Source organism: Salvelinus fontinalis, chromosome 3 (assembly GCF_029448725.1).
Source record: "Salvelinus fontinalis isolate EN_2023a chromosome 3, ASM2944872v1, whole genome shotgun sequence".
In the NCBI taxonomy this organism is placed as follows: Eukaryota; Metazoa; Chordata; class Actinopteri; order Salmoniformes; family Salmonidae; genus Salvelinus; species Salvelinus fontinalis.
Window position 1 is genome coordinate 38349513 of NC_074667.1, and position 12469 is coordinate 38361981.

Consider the following 12469-nt stretch of genomic DNA (forward strand, 5'->3'; position numbering starts at 1 on the left):
CGACAAGCAGTGAGAGAAGAAATTAAGTGTATAACTTGATCTGGGGTCGAATAATAGCTCTCGGCATGACGTGTCACCAGTTTCCTGTTTTCTGGAGAGCGCGTGAAGGGACCTGGTTTTGCCTTCTGATAAGCTGTCGTTATGGACGACTATCTCCGGCTTTGATTTTATTTGATACATGTGACAATATCATTGTAAAGTATGTTTTTTCAATATAGTTTTATTAGATTATTGAAATTTATTCGGGACGTTAGGCGTGTTGCGTTGTGTGCCTTTGTTCAGGAAGGAGAGCTTTGCGCTACTTTGCTAGCTTTCCGTGCTAATTGACTGGAGAAGAGGACATTCTAAATCCAAACAACGATTGTTCCCGACAAAGGACCCCTTGTACAACATTCTGATGAAAGATCATCAAAAGTAGGACCCATTTTATGATGCTATTTCATATATCTGTCGAACATGTTGTACTAGTCGTTTGCGCCCAGATTTTGGGTACTCTCTCGCTATACCTAAGCTGGATGTCGTAATGAAGTTATTTTTAGAATTCTAACACTTCGATTGCATTAAGAACTAGTGTATCTATCATTTCCTATACAACATGTATTTTCTAGTAACGTTTATGAATAGTTATTTGGTCAGAATAGTTGGAGTGTCATAAAAATATCCGCACATTCTGGGAAAAAGATGCTACGTTAGCACAATGTATAACCACTGATTTCAGCTCTAAATATGCACATTTTCGAACAAAACATAAGTGTATGTATAACCTGAAGTTATAGGACTGTCATCTGATGAAGGTTTATGAAGGTTAGTGAAAATTAATATCTTTTGCTGGTTTATTCTCTATCGCTAACGTGCCTATTGCTATCGCTAACGTGCCTTGATGAATGAATGCGGTAGTGTGGTAGGCTATTGTAGTAAGCTAATATAATGCTATATTGTGTTTTCGCTGTAAAACACTTAAAAAATCGGAAATATTGTCTGGATTCACAAGATGTTTGTCTTTAATTTGCTGTACACCATCGATTTTTCAGAAATGTTTTATGATGAGTATTTAGGTATTTGACGTTGGTGTCTGTAATTACTTTGGCTGCTTCGGTTCTATTTCTGACGGTAGCTGTGATGGTAGCTGCAATGTAAAACTGATTTATACCTCAAATATGCACATTTTTCGAACAAAACATAGATTTTTTGTATAACATGTTATAAGACTGTCATCTGATGAAGTTGTTTCTTGGTTAGTTTGGTTGGTTATTGGTTAGTTAGGTTGGCTTTGTGCATGCTACCTGTGCTGTGAAAAATGTCTGTCCTTTTTTGTATTTGGTGGTGAGCTAACATAAATATATGTGGTGTTTTCGCTGTAAAACATTTTAAAAATCGGACATGTTGACTGGATTCACAAGATGTGTATCTTTCATTTGCTGTATTGGACTTGTTAATGTGTGAAAGTTAAATATTTCTAAAAAATATCTTTTGAATTTCGCGCTCTGCCTTTTCAGTGGAATGTGGGAGGAGTTCCGCTAGCGGAACGCCAGAGCCAGACAGGTTAACCCACTGTTCCTCGGCCGTCATTGAACATAAGAATTTGTTCTTAACTGACTTGCCTAGTTAAATAAAGAAAGAAAATGTGACAGTCTTATTTTGGTAGAACCCTGGCACAGTGACCAAATTAAATCAAATCAAAGTTTATTTGTGACATGCGCTGAATACAACAGGTGTAGTAGACCTTACAGTGAAATGCTTACTTACAGGCTCTAACCAATAGTGCAAAAAAGGTATTAGGTGAACAATAGGTAGGTAAAGAAATAAAACAACAGTAAAAAGACAGGCTATATACAGTAGCGAGGCTACATACAGACACCGGTTAGTCAGACTGATTGAAGTCGTATGTAGATATGGTTGTGACTATGCATATATGATGAACAGAGAGTAGCAGTAGCGTAAAAGAGGGGGTGGTGGGTGGGACACAATGCAGAAAGCCCGGTTAGCCATTGTGCGGGAGCACTGGTTGGTCGGCCCAATTTGAGGTAGTATGTACATGAATGTATAGTTAAAGTGACTATGCATATATGATAAACGGAGAGTAGCAGCAGCGTAAAAATAGGGGTTGGGGGGGGGGCACACAATGCAAATAGTCCAGGTAGCCATTTCATTACCTGTTCAGGAGTCTTATGGCTTGTGGGTAAAAACTGTTTAGAAGCCTTTTTGTCCTAGACTTGACACTCCGGTACCGCTTGCCATGCAGTAGTAGAGAGAACAGTCTATGACTGAGGTGGCTGGGGTCTTTGACAATTTTTAGGGCCTTCCTCTGACACTGCCTGGTGTAAAGGTCTTGGATGGCAGGCAGCTTAGCCCCAGTGATGTACTGGGCCGTACGCACTACCCTCTGTAGTGCCTTGCGGTTAGAGGCCGAGCAATTGCCATACCAGGCAGTGATGCAACCAGTCAGGATGCTCTCAATGTTGCAGCTGTAGAACCTTTTGAGGATCTCAGGACCCATGCCAAATCTTTTTAGTTTCCTGAGGGGAAATAGGCTTTGTCGTGCCCTCTTCACGACTGTCTTAGTGTGTTTGGACCATTCTAGTTTGTTGTTGATGTGGATACCAAGGAACTTGAAGCTCTCAACCTGCTCCACTACAGCCCCGTCGATGAGAATGGGGGCGTGCTCATTCCTCCTTTTCCTGTAGTCCACAATAATTTCCTTAGTCTTGGTTACGTTGAGGGATAGTTTGTTATTCTGGCACCACCCGGCAATGTCTCTGACTTCCTCCCTATAGGCTGTCTCTTCGTTATCGGTGATCAGGCCTACCACTCTTGTGTCGTCTGCAAACTTAATGATGGTGTTGGAGTCATGCCTGGCCATGCAGTCGTGGGTGAAGAGGGAGTACATGAGGGGTCTGAGCACGCACCCCTGGGGAGCTCCAGTGTTGAGGATCAGCTTGGCAGATGTGTTGCTACCTACCCTCACCACCTGGTTGTGGCCCGTCAGGAAGTCCAGGATCCAGTTGCAGAGGGAGGTGTTTAGTCCCAGGATCCTTAGCTTAGTGATGAGCTTTGAGGGCACTGTGGTGTTGAACCCTGAGCTGTAGTCAATGAATAGCATTTTCACATAGGTGTTCCTTTTGTCCAGTTGTGAGAGTGCAGTGTGGAGTGCAATAGAGATTGCATCATCTGTGGATCTGTTCGGGCGGTATGCAAATTGGAGTGGGTCTAGGGTTTCTGGGATAATGGTGTTAATGTGAGTCATGACCAACCTTTCAAAGCACTTCATGGCTACGGACGTGAGTGCTTACAGGTCTGTAGTCATTTAGGCAGGTTGCCTTTGTGTTCTTGAGCACAGGGACTATGGTGGTCTGCTCAAAACATGTTGGTATTACAGACTTAATCAGGGACATGTTGAAAATGTCAATGAAGACACCTGCCAGTTGGTCAGCATATGCCCGGGGCACATTTCCTGGTAATCCGTCTGGCCCCGCAGCCTTGTGTATGTTGACCTGTTTAAAGGTCTTACTCAAGTTGGCTACGGAGAGCGTGATCACACAGTCGTCCGGAACAGCTGATGCTCTCATGCATGCCTCAGTGTTGATTGCCTCAAAGCGAGTATAGAAGTGATTTAGCTCGTCTGGTAGGCTCGTGTCACTGGGCAGCTCGCGGCTGTGCTTCCCTTTGTAGTCTGTAATAGTTTGCAAGCCCTGCCACATAAGACGAGCGTCGGAGCCGGTGTAGTATGATTCAATCTTAGCCCTGTATTGACGCTTTTCCTGTTTGATGGTTCGTCGCAGGGAATAGCAGGATTTCTTGTAAGCTTCCGGGTTAGAGTCCCGCACCTTGAAAGCGGCAGCTCTACCCTTTAGCTCAGTGCGAATGTTGCCTGTAATCCATGGCTTCTGGTTGGGGTATGTATGTACAGTCACTGTGGGGACGACGTCCTCGATGTACTTACTGATAAAGCCAGTGACTGATATGGTGTACTCCTCAATGCCATCGGATCCCGGAACATGTTCCAGTCTGTGATAGCAAAACAGTCCTGTAGTTTAGCATCTGCTTCATCTGACCACTTTTTTATAGACCGAGTCATTGGTGCTTCCTGCTTTAATTTTTGCTTGTAAGCAGGAATCAGGAGGATAGAGTTTTGGTCGGATTTGCCAAATGGAGGGCGAGGGAGAGCTTTGTACGCATCTCTGTGTGTGGAGTAAAGGTGATCTAGAATGTTTTTCCTTCTGGTTGCACATTTAACATGTTGATGGAAATTTGGTAGAACTGATTTAAGTTTCTCTGCATTAAAGTCTCCGGCCACTAGGAGCGCCGCCTCTGGGTTAGTGGTTTCCTGTTTGCTTATTTCCTTATACAGCTGACTAAGTGCGGTCTTAGTGCCAGCATCTGTCTGTGGTGGTAAATAAACAGCCACGAAAAGTATAGCTGAAAAAATTCTAGGCAAGTAGTGTGTCCTGCAATTTATCACAGTATTCTCTTCTTCAGGCGAGCAAAATCTAGACTTCTTGGTTTTAAATGGGCACTTCTCTGTACAGCACTTCGAGATATTAGCTGATGTACAAAGGGCTATATAAAATAAATTTGATTGATTGATTGATTCAAATTTTTGAGGTATTTCCCAGGAATTGTTCCTTATATTGAAACTTATAAAAATATGAATCCAAAATATGAATCCCTAGTACTGACCTATACTCTACTTTTCTTTATAGTACTGTACATTACAATACAATACCGTATAGCACTACAGTACAGTAAAGAAAAGTAGAGTTTAGGTCAGTACTGTTCTCGGTTCTGGGACCCCCCTGGATGCACGTTTTGGTTTTTGCCGTAGCACTACACAGCTGAATAATATAATCCAAGCTTGATGATGAGTTGGTTATTTGAATCAGTGGTGTAGTATTTGTATTTATTTGGGAAACCCTGCAGTAGATTACACTAGACTAGAGTACAGTGTAATTTACTGTATTGTACTGAACTCTACTCTTCTGTACTGTACTGTACTCTACTGTACTGCACTGTGCTGGACTGCACTGCACTCTACTGTGCTATACTGTGATGTCAACTTGTAAGACATAGACATCTGTGATTGTTGCACGTCATGAAGAAATACATTCAAACATTTGGTTTTATTCATTTATGAATTTGAAATGTCATGGTATATCCTTGTATGTAACAATGTCACATGGATATTTGAATTTCATTTAGAAATAATTCAAGAATATTATAACCATGGCCATCCCTACAACACACCCCATCTCTGGTGAGATGCAGTGTTTCAATCAAACACCAAGGCCTGTTCTGAGCCTAGCACATGATTTGAGAATCTACTGTTATCAACACTTAAATCATTTCAGCTCTAGCGAGTATTTTTTTCTTGCCTTTGCATTTGTCATGCTTCTATGATATCTTTAGGGTGTATATTACTTGCACATGCTATAAGAATGTCAGTAAGTGACCTTGATACATGATCATGCTAGATGTATAATGGTGTGTCCTCCTACCTCTTAGCTCTTTTCAGTTAGTAGTTGGGCATAAGATGTCGGAGGATAAAGGCTGTAAACGACACACTACTTTATCTTTTTAAACTCGGCGGACAGAGTTTAGCTCTGAGCTATGCCTACTTCTTTCCTTCTTTGTGTGCAAATCACAAACAAAAATTTGAACCACTTGATCGTTTCCTGTTTTTTGTTTTGTTTCTCTGGCTGTGCTTTATTTCCTCAGCAGTGGTCTCAGGGGCAGAGACCTTAATGTGTTGAAAACAACAGTTCACATAACAAGCCATGCGTGTGATCCGGAGGGTCCTAAAGGTCTCTTTTCATTTTCTGTCAACAGCCAAAGACATTGCCAATGAAGTGGAGGCCAACGAGAAGGCCAGGAACCGACTTCAGGGGAAAACCAAACGTGTACGTACCAATACCTGATCAAAGCATCTCTGACTTGTGCCACAGCACCCCCGGATACTTTTTGTTGTTCCCAACATGACAACATGTTCAATAAAATGCGTTGTCCCTTGTAAATAGCATTGTCTAGTGTGTTCTTGAAACGCAAAAGATCACTCTACAGTACATGTTTTTTTTGTTTGTCCAACTATGTTGCAGGCCATGGACTTCTCAAAGAATCAAAGTGTGGGGAAGATCGACGAGATGCAGTCAACTTACAGTAAGTCATCTCTGTGGTGCACTTCCACCATTCATCTGTTGTCAGTGGGAGTTCAGAATTGTTTTCTCTATTGACTTCAGCACTGCGTTGTGTATTATTGTCTACAATGGATGTGTGCGATATTGACTCAGTTGACAGTGGATCCCTCTTTTGTTCTTCAGTGAATCTGAATGATTACTCCTGGTGAAGGATTGGCATGGAAATAGTTTAGTTTAGCAGCATCACTGGACTCTGAGTGTATTCTCACTCTTGTGTTTGCATTTGCACTGGTGCAAAGTCTTAGATTCTGAAACACTGCAGTGTGCGTTAATAGTTCAGAGTGCTTAGTCATTCCAGTCCATCCCACCAAAGTGGTGCACTCACTTTAGTCCTTGTAGCAGTTTAGCAGAAAAAGCTGAGAGCTGTGAAGTGAATCAGGCCACAACCCAAGAGAAGAGGAGTGGCTCTCACATTCACAGAGTGGATCAAAACAGTGGGAGTGCAACAGGGGTGCATCGTTGATCCTGCTTCATTATGTGGAGAGGCCCTCGTATGGCTAATGACTAACTCTGGCAGAGAGAATTGCCAGGAAGACCATAAGGTCCCCTGATAACTGTGTTACTGTATATCTGAGAAGGCCTCTATCTGGAGGGGCTGTTTGAAAGTGCACCTGAGGGAGTGGAGATGTGCTGGAGATGTGCTGAAGTGATTAAGCATCAGGGACTGTCACTGCAGCAGACATTACACAGTGAAGAGGAGGGAAACGTTTAGGTTTGCTGGGGTGTTTCAGTTTCTCTTTGGGGAATAACTCTAAGGTGTAATAGACTTTACCCAGCAGGAGGAAACTGAGCTAGATTGTGTTTGCTTTACCGGACAGAGGGAGAGAAAGAGTTTGTTAGTTAAAGTGCTGTGATAGCAAGAGGAGGATGAAAGGTGGGAGGAACTAGAAATAGCTTGGTGGAGCTAACTTTGAGAAAGAGGGATATTGAAATATTGATGTGACTCACAGAGGGGTTTTCTATTACTAGCTGGTGAGCTGTGATAACTGTGATCAGTCAGGCCAGGGCCGGCCCGCCCAAGTAGTATCACCATACCACAGGGAAAACATTTGGAGTGTCCTAGAGTCCTGTTCGTCCCGTCCCCCGACTCTTGTTCACGTTTTCTTAATGTACGTGCTACACTAAACATTTTCTACATTTTCTATTCAATACAACACCTTGAGATGTTTCTACAACTTGATTGGAGTCCACCTGTGGTAAATTCAATTGATTGGACATGATTTGGAAAGGCACACACCTGTCTATATATGGTCCCACGGTTGACAGTGCATGTCAGAGCACAAACCAAGCCGTGAGGTTGAAGGAATTGTCCGTAGAGCACCGAGACAGGATTGTGTCGAGGCACAGATCTGGGGAAGGGTACCAAAAATGTTTGCAGCATTGAAGGTCCCCAAGAACACAGTAACCTCCATCATTCTTAAATGGAAGAAGTTTGGAACCACCAAGACTCTTCCTAGAGCTGGCCACCCGACCAAACTGAGCAATTGAGGGAGAAGGGCCTTGGTCAGGGAGGTGACCAAGAACCCAATGGTCACTCTGAGAGAGCTCCAGAGTTCATCTGTGGAGATAGGAGAACCTTCCAGAAGGACAACCATCTCTGCAGCACTCCACCAATCATGCCTTTATGGTTGAGTGGCCAGACGGAAGCCACTTCTCAGTAAAAGGTACATGGCATCCCGCTTGGTGTTTGCCAAAAGGCACTTAAAGTACTCAGACCACGAGAAAACAACAATATTCTCTGGTCTGATGAAACCAAGATTGAACTCTTTGGCCTGAATACCAAGCGTCATGTCTGAAGGAAACCTGGCACCATCCCTACGGTGAAGCATGGTGGTGGTAGCATCATAATGTGGGTATATTTTTCAGCTGCAGGGACTGGGAGACTAGTCAGGATCAATGGAAAGATAAACGGAGCAAAGTACAGAGAGATCCTTGAAGAAAACCTGCTGCAGGGCGCTCAGGACCTCAGACTGGGGCGAAGGTTCACTTTCCAACAGGACAACGACCCTAAGCACACAGCCAAGACAACGCAGGAGTGGCTTCAGGACAAGTCTCCTTGAGTGCCCCAGCCAGAGCCCAGACTTAAACCCGATCAAACTTCTCTGGAGAGACCTGAAAATAGCTGTGCAGTGATGCTCCTTATCCAACCTGACAGAGCCTAAGAGGATCTGCAGAGAAGAATGGGATAAACTCCCCAAATGCAGGTGTGCCAATCTTGTAGCGTCATACCCAAGAAGACTCAAGGGTGTAATTGCTGCCAAATGTGCTTCAACAAAGTACTGAGTAAAGGGTCTGAATACTTTGCTTTGTCATTGTGGGGTATTGTGTGTAGATTGATGAGGGAAAAAATATTTAATGCATTTTAGAATTAGGCTATAACACAAAAAAAGTTGGAAAATTTCAAGGGGTCTGAATACTTTCTGAATGCACTGCATATTCATAATGATCTGAATGTCATTGTGGCAGGAAGGGAAAAACACTGAATGAAACCTTTACTCTTCAGTAAACAGAACCACCCAGACTGTCCCTCCCTCGGAAACAGAGATTGTGTCTCTCTCTCATAAACACACACACCATTCTCTCTCCCACAAAAACATACACACGCTGCTCCCAACATTAAAAACGTTAGGCACCAAACAGAATTTAAGGAGCACCAGAAAGAGAGATTTTTGATATAGTTTAGGCATCCATTCAGCCTATATGAATCCTACAGTACCTTTTGAAGCCCATGCAATGAGTAGTGAAGCAGACACATTTCCTTTCTTCTTGTGCCAATTAAATTTGCCTAGACCTACTGTCAAGTTAGCAGGTTCTTAGCTAGGTAACATGACAGAACAATGTTGTTTATCAAACCAATACTTAGTGACCCATAATTCGTTTAAAATGGCCTGTGACATGGTTTGCGATATTGTATAAAATGCGCGCAAAAAATGTAGCTCCAGTAATATGGGTCATATTTTTTTTACTGTTTGAGCTAGAGACAAGACGTTTTCTTTGCTGTGAAGCTGCAAGCATACTTGTTGCGCAGCGGTACTCTATTTGTCCTCCCTGGCACTTGGAGGCTGCGTGACAGCGAACTTGCAAAGCCTACTCCGACTGGCCTGTGCTATTGGTTATATCAGCTCTGCATGCTGCTCCAGTGTATCAAATGTACAAATGTAACAACAGAAGACTCATCAGAGAATACATCACCGTGTGCTGTCATGGACCAATTTTATTTCTAAAAACTGATTGAGGAATAGCTGTGCAGATAGAGCAGATGGAGAGAAGCAGGTGAGTTATGGCTGGAAAGGGAGGCAGCTGCCTGCTGGATGATTACAGCTCTTACACGTGATATATGCACATAAAAGTGAAGTGGACATTATTGGACCGACACTTACAAGAGACTAGTTTGCTTAAAAATATTCAACAGAATTTATAAACAAAATGGATTAACATTTTATAAGAGGCACCAGCGGGATCTTTAGTTTGGTTGAGCCTAAATATATTTTGTAGTATCATATGAAACGGTACTACGGTATTCTAAAATGTTGGTATCATAAGTATCATGACGTTTTAGTACCGTGATATTACCTTGGTACCGGTATACCGTGCAACACTAACACACAGTGACAGACAGACAGATATAGACACACGCATACACAGGAACACAGTGCTGGCCACATGCAGTAGGTTGTAGCAGTCTCGCTATCGCTTACAAACGTGAGAAAAATTGCTACTTAATAAATGTACCTTGTTGTATTATTGAATAGCAGGACCATCGAACAATGCCCAACCAAACAGATCTCTGTCAATGGAGACCAGTGTTATTATTTCCCCTCAAAAGTAAGCTGCAGCTTGCTCCTGTGCCCCTGGCAGGGTATGGTAGTAATCTGTCAGCCCTGGGCCTTCCCAGTGGCACACTGAAATTATTCTGGCTCCACACTGCTTAACATATACACTATACAGTGTATAACACCATATGTAACTCATACACTATGTTTCTCATTCATTAAACATCTGAGATACATAATAAGCCACTTATTTGTACTGAGGCAATCAAATCTAAATAAAATTGTATTTGTCACATGCATTGTAAACAACCGGTGTAGACTAACAGTGAAATGCTTACTTGTTAGCTCCTTCCAATAATGCAGAGAGAAAGAAAATAGAGAAATAATAGAAAAGTAAAACACGCTATAATAAATACACAACGATAACTTTGACTTGGTACACTGTGTGTATAGCAATGTCCCAGGGGTAAGAAGTAATTGAGGTAGATATGTACATATAACTAGGAATAAATGGACAGATAATAAACAGTAGCAGCAGTACATTTTATAAGTCAAAAAAGTTGGTGCAAAAAGGGTCAATGCAGATAGTCCGAGTAGCTATTTGGTTAACTATTTAAATAACTATTTAGCAGTCTTATGGCTTGGGGGTAGAGGCTGTTCAGGGTTCTGTTCGTTCCAGCCTTGGTGCATCGGTACCGCTTGCCATGCGGTAGCAGAGATAAGTCTATGAATTGGGTGGCTGGAGTATTTGACCATTTTTAGGGCCTTGCTCTGACACCGCCTGGTATAGAGGTCCTGGATGGCAGGGAACTCGACCCCAGTGATGTACTGGGCAATACGCACTACCCTCTAGTGCCTTGCGGTTGTAGGCCAAGCAGTTGCCATACCAAGCGGTGTTGCAGCCAGTCAAGATGCTCTCAATGGTGAAGCTGTAGAACTTTTTCAGCCCCTTCATGACTATGTTGGTGTGTGTGGACCATGATAGATCCTTAGTGAAGTGGACACCGAAAAACTTGAAGCTCTCGACCCACTCCACTACAGTCTCGTCAATATAAATGGGGCCGTGCTCGGTCCTCCGTTTCCTGTAGTCCTCAATCAGCTCATGTCAGTGAAATGTCTTTCTTGAAAACTCAAAACCCAACAATGCATAAATCAAAACAAGAAAAAGGGGTGTTAATACTGTGAAAAGTCAAGGTGTGTGAATACTTTCTGAAGGCACTGTGTGTGTGGGCTTGGTCAGAGAGGTGACCAAGAACCTGATGGTTCGATGGCCAAGATTGAACTCTTTGGCCTGAAGGCCAAACGTCATGTCTGGAGGAAACCTATTACCATCCCTACGTTGAGTGGTGGTGGCAGCATCATGCTGTGGGAATATTTTTCAGGGACTGGGAGACTAGTCAGGATCGAGGTAAAGATGAACGGAGCAAAGTACAGAGAGATCCTTGATAAAAAAAACTCCAGAGCCACTCCAGAGCTCTCGGCCTCAGACTGGGGTGAAGGTTCACCTAATAACAGGACAACGACCCTAAGCACACAGCCAAGACAACGCTTGAGTGGCTTCAGGACAAGTCTCTGAATGTCTTTGAGTGGCCCAGCCAGAGCCCGATCAAACTTTTCTGGAGAGACTTGAAAATAGCTGTTTAGCGACGCTCCCCATCCAGCCTGACAGAGCTTGAGAGGATCTGCAGAGAAGAATGGGAGAAACTCCCCAAATACAGATGTGCCAAGTTTATAGCATTATACCCAAGAATACTTGATGCTGTAATCGCTTCCAAAGGTGCTTCAACAAAGTACTGAGTAAAGGGTCTGAATACTTATGTAAGGCATAATTTTAGTTTTTTATTTGTAATAAATTTGCAAAAGTTTCAATAATCCTGTTTTTGCTTTGTCAATATGGGGTTTTGTGTATAGATTGAGTGCGAAAAAGCTGTAATGCAATTTTCTTTTGATAAATTCAAGCGGTCTGAATACTTTCCGACTGCATTGTACCATATACCGGGTATTTGGAAATAGCCACGGGATGGTTTTTCAATACCATCAATACCGTTTAAACTTTTTCTTTTTAATTTTTCTATAAATTTTAATATTTGTAGCCTCTTAAATAAATACCTACAGTCGACTTGTACAATATGTTAGAAGATAAAGCAGATTACGTTCTTCATTTCACCTGTCACATTATTTTAAAATGTATATTTCTTTTTTTTCTTTTTTCTTTTAAATTTTATCCCCTTTTCTCCCCAATTTTCGTGGTATCCAATCGCTAGTAATTACTATCTTGTTTCATCGCTACAACTCCCGTACGGGCTCGGGAGAGACGAAGGTCGAAAGCTATGCGTCCTCCGAGGCACAACCCAACCAAGCCGCACTGCTTCTTTAACACAGCGCGCCTCCAACCCGGAAGCCAGCCGCACCAATGTGTCGAAGGAAACACCGTGCACCTGGCCCCCTTGGTTAGCGCGCACTGCGCCCAGCCCGCCACAGGAGTCGCTGGAGCGCGATGAGACAAGG

General features: G+C 42.9%; 1 protein-coding gene across 6 annotated transcripts in view; it reads left to right on the top strand.

Annotated features, from left to right (window-relative positions):
• LOC129847225 (E3 ubiquitin-protein ligase RAD18-like) overlaps positions 1 to 12469 on the top strand; it is an 88757-nt gene that overhangs the window by 19314 nt on the left and 56974 nt on the right. For all 6 annotated transcript variants that reach the window (XM_055915045.1, XM_055915044.1, XM_055915047.1 and 3 more), the window contains 2 exons: positions 5824 to 5894; positions 6090 to 6150. In XM_055915045.1, coding sequence (XP_055771020.1) covers positions 5824 to 5894; positions 6090 to 6150 — 132 coding nt within the window. The remainder of the gene's footprint in view (positions 1 to 5823; positions 5895 to 6089; positions 6151 to 12469) is intronic.